At 36.7% G+C, this 16,564-nt stretch overlaps 1 protein-coding gene across 1 annotated transcript; it reads left to right on the top strand.

Annotated features, from left to right (window-relative positions):
* Positions 1-1,952: 1,952 nt before the first annotated feature.
* On the top strand, positions 1,953-15,776 carry LOC105051794 (uncharacterized). Its single transcript, XM_073243523.1, is given in 22 exon segments — positions 1,953-2,281; positions 2,374-2,416; positions 3,845-3,964; positions 5,501-5,610; positions 7,473-7,617; positions 7,936-8,027; positions 8,683-8,775; positions 8,905-9,313; positions 9,316-9,349; positions 9,488-9,630; positions 9,829-10,011; positions 10,014-10,186; positions 10,564-10,681; positions 10,684-10,734; positions 12,370-12,591; positions 12,594-12,655; positions 12,741-12,915; positions 12,990-13,182; positions 13,275-13,326; positions 13,413-13,498; positions 15,239-15,332; positions 15,416-15,776. Coding segments are annotated over 22 exon segments (2,892 nt in total). The 5' UTR covers positions 1,953-2,089; the 3' UTR covers positions 15,518-15,776.
* The last annotated feature ends 788 nt before the right edge of the window (positions 15,777-16,564 follow it).

Here is a 16,564-nt window from a genome sequence, read left to right as displayed (position 1 = left end):
CTTTTGAAATATGTTCAGAAAAAAAAAGCTATCCAAAAAAAATAAAATAAAATATATTTTTTTTAAATTATGTAAGAAAAAAAAGTGTGAGTTCATTGGATCGTAAAATAAAGAGAGATGTTAAATTATTTCTGGAGAAAAATGAACTATAAAAGGTGTTTGACAGAATTATTGCATTGACTCCCTTCTTTGTGGGCATCGATATTAATTTATCATTTTATTTTTTACTTTATCTGTAATGGTGAAGACTAATTGATATTAAATTTTGTTTGATTGCTTTTAGTTAAATTTGTATTCAATTAAATTATAATAAAAAACCCACCACATGCGCCATGAAAAACTATATTTGTATAAAATTAGAATCCATAAGCTATATATTTTTTATGATGCCGTATATGTCCTAGAATTATCACCTTCAAAAAAAATGAGATACAGAATACCGACCTAATCTCTCATTGCTAGTGTAATGTTATTGCTCAATTTGCTAATTTCATAGATAATTTTACTATTTCATGGGCAAAATCATCAACTTAGCACCTGTTTGAATAAATTAGTCAATATGTACAAAAACATCATATGCAGAATGATGGTTTGAAATTTGATTTTAGTAAATCATTTTTTTATGAAAAATAATATGGTTTAAAAAGTTCTAAATATATTTGATTTTGACCTTAATAGATATATACAAGTTATATATTTATGAGCACGTAATCAAATATAACTCACATAATCAATAAATAATTCATTTTTGAAAGAAAATCAAGCCCGTTGCCTATTAATAAATAGAGCAAAATTTCAATAATAGCGGTACTTCACGAACCATCAATAGAAATATTTTAAATTATTATAATAATTATTTGGATGGTTACAATAACAACATCATAATTTTACAAAAGCTATTATTACTGTCTAAATCATCTTACTTCATAGAAAAAATCTTCAAATGATACATCTTTTGCAAAAAATGTTAAAAAGAAGAACTTGATTTTTAAAATTATTATTTATTAAAGGAACCATATGAAGGTTAAATAATAATAACCATTACTTGTTTTGTAACAAAACATTATAAAGATGCGTTATGGTGCTTTTTTATTAAAAAAAAAATCCTAACAATCTATTAGTAAGAGTAGTTATAATAATTTTTTTCTAACATATTAAAAACTTGATAATTATCATTTTTTAAAATTTTTTCTAAAAATTTCTTCTTCTACTCAGTCTCATTCGACTTGACCACCCTTTTCCTCCTCCATCTTCAACTTGCTACTTCTCTATCTTTAACCCATTTTTTCTCTATCTTTTCTTCTCTCTTCTTCCATTTTCAACCAGTCCTCATACCTTTCTTCTTTTCTTTATTTTTTCTATCTTCAATCTGCCTCCTTCCCCTCCTCTTTTTTCTGCCTTCAACCCATCTCTCATTCTCCTCGATATTATGCTCCTTCATTTGCAACCTAGCATTCCTCCTCCTCTGAGTTTTATGATAAAGACTCGGAGATTGAATTGAAGAAGAGAAAATGTTAGAAAAAGATTTTTCTATTTCAACAAAATAACGCTCTTCTATGAAAATAATCATAAATTTTGAGAAAATTATCACACTAATCCGGTGCATAACTAATTATTAGCAGATTAATTTTGACCTCCATATTGAATTGAATGGTTAAAATTTTGATTTTTATAAAAAATAATTTTATCTCCTCAAGCATCGTAGAAAAAAACCCAACATTATGACACTCGATAAAGCATTTTTTAAATGATAATCGCTGTTTTTTCCCACGACGTTATCAATGATGACGGACGACGAAACGGGGAGACCCGCAATCGTCATGACAGTCGTTATAATGTTATAAACGGCCGTACTTTAAACCTTCGGTCCAAGCTCGAAAGCACCAAACCGGTACTCCCTCCGAGTTCGGCCGTCGCGATAGGAGCCAAACAAAAGGGAGAAGAACCTCGAACAACCCCCCTCCTCCTCTTCCCGCCTCCTCCACTCTGGAAATCCAATAAAGCGGGAAAAACCCATCACAGAAACAAACAAGGGAAGAAGGCAGCGAAGAGGAGAGAAGAGAGGAGGAGGAGGAGGGAGAGGAATGCGATGGCATCGTCCGCGATGAGGAAGGGCACGTTCAGTGGGGCGAACGTGTTCCTCTCCCGGAGCTTGGTCGCTCCCGAGGTGTTCGACGCCCTTCACGACGCCCTCCGCCTCAACGGCGCCCAGGTCTTTCTCTGCTGCGATCCCTCCCGCTCCAGCCCCAACGACTACCATGTCATCTCCTCCCCCGACCATGTGAGCCAAAACCATCTTCTCCTCCTATCCCCTTTCCTTTTTCTGACCTAAAAATCCATGGTTTTTAATCCCCCTTACTCTTCTCGTTGCAGGAGAAGTTCGAGGATCTGAGAGTCAAGGGTTGTAATCTTCTGGGTAATCTCTTCGCTTCTTCTTCTTCTTCTTCACATTTGTTACTCATGTATTTATTCTAGACCGTCTTTGGGGTATTTCTTGAATCTGAGCTCTGTGGTTTTACCATCTAATATATCATTGATAAACAATATTTTGTTGCATCACGGTGCTGAATTTTTATGGTGAATTAAATTTTCTTACATTCTGACAGTGTTAATAATTATTCTTGCAGTTGTTAGTGCTCGAAGATGCATTGTGTATGAAAATTGAAATATTATTCATATTTTATTGCAAGAACAGTTAGAATGATGGGCAAGGACTTTAAATTCCTTGAGAAAATCAGAAGGTTTATGGACATTAGGACATCTTCACCGTGCTTTAGCTTTTGAAACTGGTTTCTTGTATTCTGAGGTTGAGAGAATAGCTTAAATCAATGTAAATAGTTTTCTACCTTAGATCAGTCCGCCATGAATGATGAGTTTAGTTTATTTTGATCTAACATCCTATATAAGCAGATGAAATTCAGGTTATGTAAAATTTTTAATTGCTTAGGTTTAAATGCTGTGGTGAGATTCAACAAATTCTTGACAGAAAGATACCACTGAGTCATCAGATTGGAATAAAAAAATCATAATGACGACCATCATGACTTGTCTTACCTTTCTATTTGCTTTATGAATCCTTCTTCATCATGAAGGACTACATCCATGTCCTTACAAGTATGGCCATTAAATATCAAAAACAATCCAAAATTGGCTCTAGGCATGATGAAACTAATTCCTGAACATGATAAAATCAGTTTCTGTCCAAGGTAAGAAAGGGGTAAGATATCAAATAAGGCAACAACAGATAGTCTTTGAAGGTTCTACAGATGTGCAAAGAGTCCTATGAAGATAGAAGCTGGATGAATGGAGAATTGCATTCATCACTCAGGCATAATTTTGGAACATAAGAGCCAAATCAGATCATGAGGTAGAGTTTATCTCCATAGCTCTCCTGTAACCCACATAGGGGCTGATATAGTGGCACAATCACTGCATTGTGGTTTTTAAATGGACGGTTACAAAACTCCATGTCATGCATTGCCACATGAAGATGTAAATGGATGAAGCTATGGTGATATGTTTGATCTCTGTAATCAGTAATGTAACGAACTGTTAATGCTAATACTTTATTTTTAGAAAACTGACATGATTACTAATCCTGAGCTTTTGTTCAACAATTGTACATTTGAAGTCAACTAAATCTGCATGAAGCAAGGCTCTTAGCTGTTGAAATTTTGATAATTTGAAAATCATAACTTTTGGAAATTTATGCAAAAAAGCAACAGTTTAGGTTGACTACCACTGTTGGCTACTAATGCTGATTACTGTTTAATTTTGATTTGCACATAGAATTTCTTTCTCCATTTTCAAAATTTACCTTTCCATCATTTATAATGTTTGACAGGGCCACAATGTATTCTCTCTTGTGCCAAAGAATGTCGGATTTTGCCTAAACAAGGCTACACCTGTTGCCTTGCAATGGATGGAGTGAAAGTGCTTGCATCTGGATTTGAGAAGGAAGAAAGGTGATATCCTAGATGAAATGTTCCTGCTTGTCCTGTTTTTAATGCTTTTTAACCGTGGGAACTATTGAAGGAATTCCACTTTATTTCATATTGTTAGCTTGAATGATTTCACAAAACAGGAATTAGAAAAAACTTTTGGTGAGCCACCCGGAACATTTCTTATTATCTGGCAATCTATTTGAGAATCTTGAATGACTGTTCATCAATAGATTCATTATGTTATGATGATTTAATTCCTTTCTTTATAATTCTAGGATCGTCCGTGAACTGAACATCAAATGCATAGGCTTTGGTAAGACCTTCTAACATGTTCATTTGCAGGGATGCATGATGCTATCTGCAGGGATGTAAATGAGCTGAGCCCAGCTGACTAGCAGGCTGCTCAGGCTTGGATCACTATATAAAAAGGCTATTCAAGCCTGAGCTGACCTTAACAGAAGTTGTTCAAGCTTCGCTCATAAAGACCTGACCCGTGCTTGAATAAGCTTCTTGCTGAGCTGAGCTAGCTTGTATGTATTTTTGTAGGCTTTAGCATTCAGGCTTGGCTCGTTTGGACCTAGCTTTAAAATTTGTTTGAGCTTGGTTGTTTCCTACTTGATCTGAGCCAAGTAAGGCTATTATTGAGTGGATCGCAAGCTGTTTATGAACAGCACTGGTCATTTGCAGCTCAGTTTCCATGTGATTCATAAGATGCAGAATCAGAGCTAATTCTTCAATTGCAATGCAATAGTTGAAAGATAGTAATTTGAAGCTCTGCACTTTTGTTTTAGATTATCAGAGAACCTTGTTGTGGTGCATGCTAATTTGTTGTGAAATTGTTCCTTTTTGTACTGCCTTTTCTGACATGTGCTCATGCAAGAGATGAAAGTTAAATGAGGTGCTTTACTCGTTACAGCCCTTATTGAGTAGGTACTGCATGGAACAGATGGAGCTTCTAATTTCTCATTGCACGTTTTTTCACTCCTTTTTGGGTTTCTCGGGTGGGAGGGAGAGAGATGTGGGGTGAGATCTGCATATCTTGTAGCTGATATACATATTATCTGTACTCTATACATTTGCATGCCAGTAAAAGTTATTACAGATTTTTACTGGGTCTGGTATAGTTCCAATTGTTCTTTCATATGGGATGTGGCATAGTGAATTAATTCTCAGACATTTTCTTTTCTTTTTGGCAAGTATAACAAGGATTCGGAAACTTTACATTGCTCGTCATAAAGATTGACGCACTTGGTGCTGACTCAAATGGATTATACTTGCTAAGCACTGATATTCCATCGGAAAGAGATCGGGCACAAATTATATATGCAAGTTTTGGAATTATGTTAACATGACTAAGCAATAACATTATATATTCACTGAAGAAGTTCTTTATTGGTATGTTTATAGAAACTGACTGTATAGTGGTTTACTGAAAGGATGAGCCCCTTTTTTTATTTTTTAGATGAATTAATCCTCATGCTATTTTTTGATGACAAAATCAAGCTTCTTCTACATGTGCCCTATAATGATTTTTATATGTGATCAACTTTTCTCACAGGTTAAGATTGAACAGCTAGTGACAGCTATGGGAGGAGCATTGCATTCCAAAGCATCTCTCGATATTAACTTTGTCATTGTAAAGAATGTTTTGGCTGCTAAGTACAAAGTATGCTCGAACAGTTACAGAATTATATTTCAGGAGATTGTTTCAGGTTTATGAAAATCACTCATAGTTTTTATTGCTATTTACTTATCTATATTGTGTATATGAATGTTAACATATTGAACTAGACAGCTTTAGTTGATCAGTGTTGTGTCACATTTGGTGAAAATCACATATTGTGCAATTGCTTTCAAATATTAGACTGGGTACTCAGATGGCAGAAGGCATTACTGTCTAAGATTTCTCATAAGAAGGATCATTACAAACAAACCTTACTCTTATTTTTTTGGATTATGAACATAATTCCATGACATCTTGTTTCTCAGGTGGAATGAATTACCTGAGCCTTGTTGGCTTTAATTGGTTGGGAGATGTAATATAGTCCTTAGGCCCTGTGTGTAATTAGAATTGGCCAAGAATTTTTTTTAACATTGTCTGTTTGTCTTTAGGTAGGGAAGACTTCTTAATCATCAAAAAGGTTTAATTTTGTTTGGTGGGGTGGATGACTTGTGTTTCCTCTGTCACACAGAGTAGAGAATTAAATTAGGCAAATTGCTTGTTTTGAGCTGCTTGTTCAATTTTGCATTATTCTTTGGCATGTCATGTAATTCTAGTGTTGTTGGAACTTTCCTTGCTTTATGTTATCCTTCCTCCTTATGTGTGCACGTGCGCATGTGTGTGTGTGGCTGTTGCAGCTTTTGGGATTGCATTATTTAGGAAGACAGAGATAAAGCTAAGAGCTTTTGCCACTTAGTGCTAGATTTCTTGCAGCACCACCTGCCTAAGTTGTGTGCTCATACATCGAGGATTTTTTAGGATTGTTGAATTTGGGGACCTTGGAAGATGGATCAAATATGATAAACCTGATTTTCACCTATTAAAACATGAAGCTTCTTCCATGTTATAACTTTGTTTATTTATTTTTGAAGATTAGGAGGGGCTAATTTCTATCCTATACCCACCTGCCTGTCAAGGGCAGATACCAACAAGAATTGAACCCCTGCCCCTTGCGCAAGTGCTAGGGGTGATACCATCTGCAGTCTGCACAATGGTTCAGTGGTCTTTCAAATTGCATCTCTTCTGGATATGTTTTCTACATCTGTGGCTGAGCCTTCCTATTTTGCATTTCACTGAACAGGATAAACTGCTTTAACCTAATCAGATAAGAAAGTGCTTTAATCTAGTAACTGTCCTTCCATGTCCTTATTTGAATTCAAGGGCAGCATTATTTGTTGTTATACAGTATAACACAACTTTCGATAGTATAACACAACTTGTCTTTTTTATTGTGATCACCACTTCCTACCCTTTTGAAGAAACTGATTAGTTGAAGTGTCTACGTGGATGTTTTATTGATGGATCTCAATCTATGATGGAAGCATTAGGGAGAATGGAAAGTTCCATGAGAAAATATTAGGTGCAAGCAAGAAAATAAATGTTCACATGCATTTTTTTCCTTCACTAACCATGTAAATCATGTGCCATATGAACTATTCCAGGTCATGGTTATCTGGACTCTGGAGCATTAGACTAGTGTACCAACAGCCTTAATGATTTGACCAGTATATGCTACAGAACTTGTGCTGGTTCTTTCAATTCTTATATGTGTCAATTGCTGGAAGCTTGTACTGATCAAATTTCATGGCTTATTAGAATTCTCTTTCTAATGTATTTTAAAATTGCTAACATTGTCTTAGAGTTTTAGGTTTACCTGCTGCCAGTTACTGACATTTTAATTGTGTTTTGACAGACTGGTACTCTGTTGGCCTTTTTTCTTCTTTTTCTAATTTTATTGAATGTATGGGTAGTGCTTAGTATTCATTATATCCCAAGCAGAATTCTGATTGTCCTTTTGTATGGTGCAGTGGGCTTTCAATGTTCTTAAGAAACCTATTGTCAACATGAGCTGGTTGACTCAATGCTGGACTGAACATCGTATTGTGCCTCAAGAGCCTTACAGGATTCTCCCTTTTACTGGCCTGAATATTTGTGTCACTAGAATTCCTGCAGGTAGGTGACTGATTTGTATTATATACTTATTAAAATGACTAACGACAGCTTCTTTTAAATTTTAAATATAATCTTCTAGTTGTCACACATAACCTACATTAATGATAGTGATTTAATGAAAAGATAATTTAATAATGAAATGAATAATACTGTAAGATGTTTTGATAGGACCTATATTAGTTCATAGATGGGTGCAACCCCATTCCCTCTCTACCAACTGCTGAATTAGGTAGTGAGTAATGACTGTTTATAATTTATACTTGCTTGCTATTTTAGTATTAAACCTTCCATGTTAAAGTGATATATTCATTTGCTCAGATGAGAGGAAGGATATGGAAAAGCTGATTGTACAGAATGGTGGCCATTATTCAGCTGATCTTACCAAGAAATGCAGTCATTTGGTTTCAGATATATCCTTTAATATTTGGTAATCTCCATACCAATAATGTTTTTGATCACTCGAAATTCTGCTATTTTTCAAGTGAGGTTCGTTGTTTTTCGGTAATTATGACTTTATGAAGTCAAAACATCTAAATCTTACTGCAACTTGCAAGATCTGGCTCCCTAAGTATTTGCCAATGGATTGTTTATTGTGCCTGTGGTGGACCATTCTTAACAGGATGCATATTACTATAGTATATTGTAACATGCACTCTTTATCTAGATGAGCAGTGCTAAATCTGCAATTTTGTGTAGGTGAAATCTGCCTACATGGGACACAAGCCACTTGAAAATTCCCTTGGTAATGTAGCTTCTGTTGAGAAAATAGGGTTCTTTGGGTTCATGCAACGTTTGTAGGTTGTTTTTTACCTATTCGTGTCTATGTGTGAAATGCACTTCGTGGACGCAACATCATAGCTCTCAGTTGTGCTGAAATATCTTTCTGTCATTGATATGTAGGATACCTTAAAACAGTTGCACTTATAATTGTTGTCACTGGGATATGTTTCTACTTGTTAATATTTTTACAAGATCAGCACTTTGTCACTGCTGCTATCATGTTTGGTTTGTCTGCTGTGGTAATTTTATGTTACCTTTATAAGTTATATCCTTGACAATTTGTACGCTCCTGTGGGTGACAAATACATGGTTGCCAGAAGATGGGGTCATATTCATATTGTTACTCGAAGATGGGTTGATCAATCTATTGCTAGAAAAGGTAATATCTGCAGAAGACCAAGTTGTGATTTCACTTGACTGTAAAACCATAGCATTTTATTATTTTTGCTTGATAGTCATCAATAGACCTAATATGATATATTTCTGGCTATTTTTTGCCTATTATGTAGCTGTCTAGATGAGGGGCTATATCCTGTTCATGGAAACTCTGTTTCACATAATGAGGTGAAAGGCTCCCAGAAGGAACAAAAATACCAAGATCACAGTACTGCAACTTCACAACCTATACCACCAACAATGATTGAGGACCTAGAAGCTACGTTGTCCCAAAACATATCATCGTCATTCTCGGATGCTACTAAGGTCAACAATGAGGGCACTGATTCTACTGCCTTAGAGACGAAGGATGAAGCAAAATTTGAAGCTCATATTGCTGAGGACTCTGAAACAGAAGATAATGACCTTTATTTGTCAGATTGCAGAATTTTTCTAGTGGGTTTTGAGGAAAGGGAACTGTCTAAACTAGTCGCTATGACACGTAAAGGCGGGGGATCTCGACATATGTTATTGAGTGAAAAGTGACACACATTATAATAGGTGCACCATCAGAGGTGTAAGTTTCTCTATGTGGGCCATTAGATTTTTTGGAAAATGAACAATTTTTCTATCATTTAGGTTCCATATTTAATTTGCAGATCTAGGAGCTAGTGCACCTACAATCGAACTCATAGACTGTTTGATCTTTTTGTAGTGAAAAGAAAGAGGTACGGCGCTTAGCAGCTTGGGGTGTCATCAATATGGTAAAGTCGGCCTGGCTGGAAGAATGTGATCGGGCAAAGAAAGAACTTCCTGTATCCCCCAGGCATATTGCAACTGAGCTTCTTTTTCCAAAAGGTATTATTTTTTCCTGCTGTTGTTTTAAGTTCTACATCTGTTTTTCATGTTTTATTGACAAAAAAATATCAACAATGCTGTATCTATGCTGCTTCAGTCATTTTAAAATATGTAGATCTTTTTGATCTGTTTGCTACTCTTACTGATCTCAAATGTCAGCTTGATTTCCCCCTTGATTTGGTGTTCCTGAATTCATAGATTCTACATGCATTCGTGTGGAGCCATCTACAGATGCTTGTGGTATCAAGAAGGTGAAAAGCTTTGTTAGCGTTCCTCATGTGCCGGTGGTTCATGTCTCAGAGGATAAGAATTTTGAAGCAGAATTGTTATTAGGAAGAAAAAAAGGAAAAGACATGACCGAAAATGGTTTAGGTGGTAGCAGCTAGTGGAATTAGCTACTAAATCTGGACAATCAAATCATTTCCATGCATCAAACAGTGTGAATAAGGATAGGTGCAGATCTAGTTCTGGAACTATGGACGTTCAAAATGTCAAAGCTTCAAATATTTTCAGGGGAAGAACATTCTGTTTTTCAACCTTGTTTCCACAAGATCGGGTTAGTCAGTATTTTCTTTTCCTTCCTGACAGCATCTTCATTATAATGGCACTTCTGACTACTTATTAGTAGCTTATTATAGAGAAAATTAGAACTCCATATTCTGCCTATTCTTTATGACAGAAATTGACAGCTGGATCAGTGGGATAAGTTGGCGTGAAATTTACACTTGTCCTGTAGAGTATTTATTATGTCATGAAGTTCTATATGCCATGGCTTCATATGCTTGTCTATGTGAACAGTTGAATTGAACAACTACACATTATAATGCTCCAGCTTGCGTCATTTTCTTCTGCCTTCAACATCTTGATATTGAAGTGGATACTCTTCTTTAATTTCATCTTCTAAATTCAGTTGTTTTCCATTGTTTTGATCAGAGGGCTCAGATTATTGAGTGGATCAAGCAAGGAGGAGGTGTAATAGTTGATAATCAACATAGGATGAAGGTGCATTTCATCATTGAGCGCCATGGTGTATTGCAGATTCCTCCAGATGTTCTGAGTCTACTGTTGTTTCCACTCACTGGATACGCTGCTGTTTAGAGGTATGTGAAATGTTGATTTGGCTGGGATTCCTATCATTTAACTTCACTTTTTATTTCCTCTGGATGCAATATGTTGAAATTTACCTATTTGCTGCTCATATTGGAAGGTCTGAATTTGTTTTGGTGATGTTTATGAAATGCTGAAATGTTATCAAGATTGATCCCGAGGTTTTCTGAGTTAGCCAACGTGTGCTTAGTGAATATGATGTCTGAAACTTGTTTATTTTGTTTCTTGAATGGTGGATTTGGATCACAGAAGTTTGGTAACTACAGATATCAGATTGTGGAATTCCATGTATCTGATGCCTCAGTTCATTGCTACCTGAACTTGGTGCATTCTATTTGCTCAACCCATTCAAACTGTTATCATTGGCTTCTTAAACCAGTCTAAGAGTCCGTTGCAGAAGACATGCTAGTGTTCGTGATTAAAGAGTTTACTCATTCCCATTCGTAAGGCTACAATTTGACAATAGGACATCGCAACTCCAGTTCCTTAATAACATAACCTTGTTCCCACAGCATGAGACATGATCACAGGATTAATGCTGATGACCATAGAGTAACATCAAATTTTGATTCTGATTGAGTAGATTATGGAAGCATTTGAGGTTAGCAATGATGCAAATGACCGTCTGCGCCAATCCGTGTTGAACATGCCATGCTGTGTGGGTTGGTGCAAGCACTGGGCATCTATTTGTTCTATGCTGTGATACCTTGTGATATGTAGGGTATCATTGGCCTGCATCAACCCTGCTGGTTCAGCAAGGTCTGATACACTTGGTAGGTGCCACTTGTTACTAAGCCAAAAAGTGACTTTTGCTAACTGGCCTCCAATCACAACTGTTAGAATTCAAGGATTTTGTTCACCACCAGAAACTGTATTTTGGACACCCAAATATATTTGTTGAAAGCCGGACAAAATAAATCCTCTTTTAGAAAAGTATAGATTGCTTGCATAACAAGAATGCAAGATGTCACCAATGTTAACTCATCCTCACCTAAATCATTGTGAATGCTGACATTACATGTGTGGAGCAATTATGTCAATTAGCAAGTTCTACCAAATTACCCTCTTTGCTGTTGTTCTTCCACAAATTAATCTTGTAGGGTCTTATGAGTTTCAACTTGTTATATGGCACCCATCTTACCCTCTTTTCTTCAAAGAATGCCTGTTGTTGGGTATGGCTATTTGGATTGTTTTATGCTGTAGAAAATGCAATAGAAAATTGTTACTGATAGAGTATGCTGATGAAGTATAGAATGGAATACGTGCTTGCATATATCAACTATTCTTTCTCTCTCTCTCGTGGTATGCTTATCATGATATTGGCGACATCTCTTGTGTGATATGCATGTCTTCATGTGTGGATGTGGCTGCACATGCTACCTACATACATACAACAAATATCCATTATTCTTATGATATGTATGTTTTTCATATATGAGATGACTAACGCTCTCCTCTCTCTCTCTCTCATGCGTGCACGCGCATCACAAACTCACTCACTGTATATACATTTTACATAACATTATTTGGCTAGATTTACAATTCCTTTTATTCTTGAAATCATATACCCATTCTTTTGCACACTATCAATCTACAAATGCTTCTGGTTTCTGTACTCATTTTGAACAGGAGGCTGCTTACAAGATGTTGGGGGCCACATTATCTACTCTCCACTGCGCTGCCACATTCCGCTGCCTGGGTTTGAAAGCCTCCGATTCTGCATCTCGCAGTATGAAGCGAAAGACAGGCTATTACTGAGAAATCTATGCTTTACTTTAGGAGCTAAATTTACAGAAAAGCTGACCAAAAAAGTAACCCATTTGTTATGTAAGTTTACCAGTGGTCCAAAGTATGAGCTGCCTGTAATTGGGGGATTCAATCAGTTACCGCTGATTGGATCACTGAATGTATTAAACAGGTATATTCTGCACTCTTTGGTGATGCAGCCTTCAGACTGAAACCTTATCAAGCAGGTCTATTCAGTCTTTCCAAATGATTTTCAGGATACGATAGTTGCTTTAGATCCATTTCTACCCAAACCAGCTACCTCTCAGGACAGGGAAGCAGGTCTATGCACAATCAGTCAATATCCAACACAGGCAGCTTGTATGGTTTCTGGAGTTGTTCCATCTCAGTTGCTTAGCGAGTCCCAAGGGGCAGTGGATAACTCGAAGCAAATTCTGGTAATTGTCTCTGTGTCAGTAAGATCAAGTCTTTTTCTTTGATTGCATTACCATAAGACTATTTGGATTGAACAGGCATTATGAATGACAGCCTCTGTGAAGAACCAGAACATTTGAGTACTTTTGGCAAAAGGTCCAGGTTGTCAGAATGTACTAGTAGTATTGATGCATCCAAGAAACACAAAGTACCAGAAAATCTAATGGTTGGTTCTCATGCTGTTCCTGACGTGGCAGATGCCATAGAGGACCTACTAGCCCAATCGCTAAGGTACTGATCCAATATACTTTTTGTTGTTCGTAATCATGCTCTATGACTTTATTTTTATTTTTGCTTTTTTGTTTTTGCCTCTCTATATGCAAGATCCAAGACATGAGGTCACCTGGAAGGTCTGGGTGTGATCGAAGTGTATCCTTAATTTTGATATGCATTTCTTTGTGTATCACTAATTATACTGGTAGATGCATATGTAGTTCTTTAACAGCCAGCTCCAGATATACTCACATGATCATACTATCCTTGGTCAAGATAATGAAAATTCTCACTCAACCTTTGGGATTTCACGGCATTGGTTAAGCAGGTAGGCTGCAACACATTCATCTTTTGGACAAAATTATATCATGTGTTCATTGTGTTGTTTTGGTTATACAGCAAGCTTAAAACTTTTTGCAGTGCAGAAATATGATTCCCCGAAAATACTGCAAGTTTATGGCTCAAACCAGCAACTGTTAAACATTTTGCACAATACAACACTTGGATGCAGTATATAGTGATTAACCTGTAGGAGGCAAGGATATGTTATCTTGACTTAAGAATCCCATTTATGTGGCTGCAAATGTGTGCACTCACATGCACAAACATGTGCATATGCATTCCCTTGGACATGCATGCATGTGCTTTTGTGCACACACATGCATGTGCACATACTGCACGCCGCGCATGCATGCACACACACGTGCGCCTGCGCATGCACGCACACACGTATGTGCCCATGCACACACACACACACACACTGTGTGTGTGTGCCCGTGCATACAAACACAGAGAGAGAGAGGAGAGAGATATATTTATGCACATTAGTGAACTCTATGCAAACTGGCTTTCTGTGCAGCATAGCCTCCAGTTTTCAATATAGTCACAACCAGTTACATAAAAGAAGGAACTATTAAAGGTTTTGGGCATATCTTTTGATGTAAAAGACTGTACTTCCCTGATGTATGCTGAAAGCATATGAAGTGTCAGAAGGTTGTGACTATTCTATTTTGCAACTTGAGCAAAAAATCCCTCTGATTTTATTTAGAACCATAAAAATTGCACAAGAGAAGAACTTAGTAGAAGTTTTGAACACAGTTCTTGGTGTAAGATACCAGAATTTCCCAGTGCGCAAAGAAAAAAAATTGATGTGATTATGATATCAATATTTTAGTCTTTTTCCTGAATGAGAAATCTCTTCCAGTAAAAGATGCAGCTATTAGGATTCATTGTCAGTGTGCTTTATTTTTGAAATTGTTTGTCAGTGTGACATGTAGATGTGCGGCTGCATATTGCTTTATTTTTGGAATCTGATTCATGGTGTTTTGTAATGCATATAACTAGAATTCTGTAATAAACTATTGTGGGTTTCTCTTTTATTTCCCAATATCAACGAAGAATTACTGATTGAAGTTGTGATACCATCTTATCTGCCATTTATTCCTGTTCGCATTACCTTTTGGTTTCTACAACCCTTCTGTTCACAATATTCCCACTCAAGTTACCTCTGCAACCGCATCCTGTAACATGAAAGAAATAATCTAATTAATCTTTCTATAAATTGCTTCTTAATGCTTTCTTGCTAAAAGGGCACGCATTGCTTCTCTTCTACACTTCTGCGTGTATTCTTATCCTCAATGCCGTGGAACTAACGATGAATGGTTGCTAAAAATTATTTCCTTCAAGTAGAGCAAAATTAGTGTAATATGAATGCAGCCTAAACATTATTCCATGATTTTTTAAGATGCTTGTTTCTCTGCTTCATATGGAGATTTTCTTTTCAGAATTTTTTCTTGAAAATGTTGTTTCATCTTTCCATGGTGCAGGAAACATATTTGTGTTCATAGATACTTGGATCATTTCTTCTCAATATCTTTAACCTAATGATTTAGGTGTCAAATCATAGAATCTAACATGTTAGGGTCATAAAAGACCATCTAACGTTGCATTTACATTCACTCTCACATGCAAGCATGCGCGCACACAAAAGAAAAAGCCCTATGTGGGTGCTCAATCCTTTGATCCATGACAACCTTTTTGTTGCCTAACTGTGAGATTGTTTTCTTAGGCCCCAGAAACAGGATACTGTTCCTAACACTACTGTTCATGATGGAAATACTGGTGCTTATGATGCTTTCAGTGAGACGCAGACAGAGTCTCAGGTCTGTAATCAATCTTTGAATGCTACTGCTCATTCGGTAAGATGAAGAAATCCATTTTTCACAAATTTGTCTTTGTGGCTTAGGTGGTTGGGTATGAAGAAGATTTGTCGGGCCGGCAAAAGATAATTGATAGAGTTAGATCTCAAAGCATGACTCTTACTCAAGACAGAGGAAATGAATTTTAGTGTGCCTGTGGTAGTAAGTAATGCAGATCAATGTAAATCTTAAGTTGACAAGCTTTCCATCTCCCCAAGGTCTATAGAATTGGCCTCTTGATGGACAAAAACAATACCGCCTTCGACTTGTACTCATGGGGCTCAGAGATACATCCTCCTGTTTATGCTTGAGCAGAAATGGACTTTAAGTTGAGCAAGAATGATAGTATCTCTGGTCGTTTTGTATGCGTCTTGGTAACCAAGATCGTTCATTGATGTTAGTTTTTCATCTTTTGTGTTGGTTAAGCAGTTGTTGCCGATCCAGATCCTGGACACGCATACAAGACATGAAAAATGTTATGAGCACCTTGTAGATTGTTTCTTCCCATGAGGGTGAGGCAGTGAGATGTCCTTGTTTCCAAGCAGTTATATCTGACTTGTTAGGATGGCAAAGTGGAAAATGTACTATGAATTTAAAGTCTTTGATGCCAGTCTGCCTTTGTTATTATGCTTATGCTTATGCTGGTTGTATATGCAAATCACTCGTCCAAATGGTAAGAATCATGAGGATGCCTTGCTGGTTGTACTTCTTAAGTTCCTCGATCATTCTTATTCCATCGTTTAGCCTTGTCAATTGGTCACAAGTAAAAATTTATCTAGCCTTGTAAATTGAACGTGCCACCATAATATGCATCATTACTTTACCGAGAGTAAAAATTGTTTCTAATCATATGTGCAAATGTCATGACAATATGAACCTACATCCCTAGATGGTCTGCTCGATTGGTTTGCCTCACGAAGCAAAATAAAAACCTGGTTTCTATATTCATGCTCAAAGGGTGGTGATACTGTCAGATCTCAATATCATCCTCACCTCACTCAGGAAGTCAGGAATAGGTAAACCCAAAGGCAATCGGAATTGTCCTCTATAAAAAGTCTAGATGAGCCTGCAGGTTTGATTTTAACACACTTGAAACAACCTTCTCATAGGTTGCGTCTGGACCATTACATTTGGAGGTGAATGAGTCACCACAGCTTGATATAAACCAGCCACTTGTCACATCAGACTAGAAGTCC

This window comes from Elaeis guineensis, chromosome 9, assembly GCF_000442705.2.
Source record: "Elaeis guineensis isolate ETL-2024a chromosome 9, EG11, whole genome shotgun sequence".
NCBI lineage: Eukaryota > Viridiplantae > Streptophyta > Magnoliopsida > Arecales > Arecaceae > Elaeis > Elaeis guineensis.
This window is presented reverse-complemented; position numbering and strand designations above follow the sequence as displayed.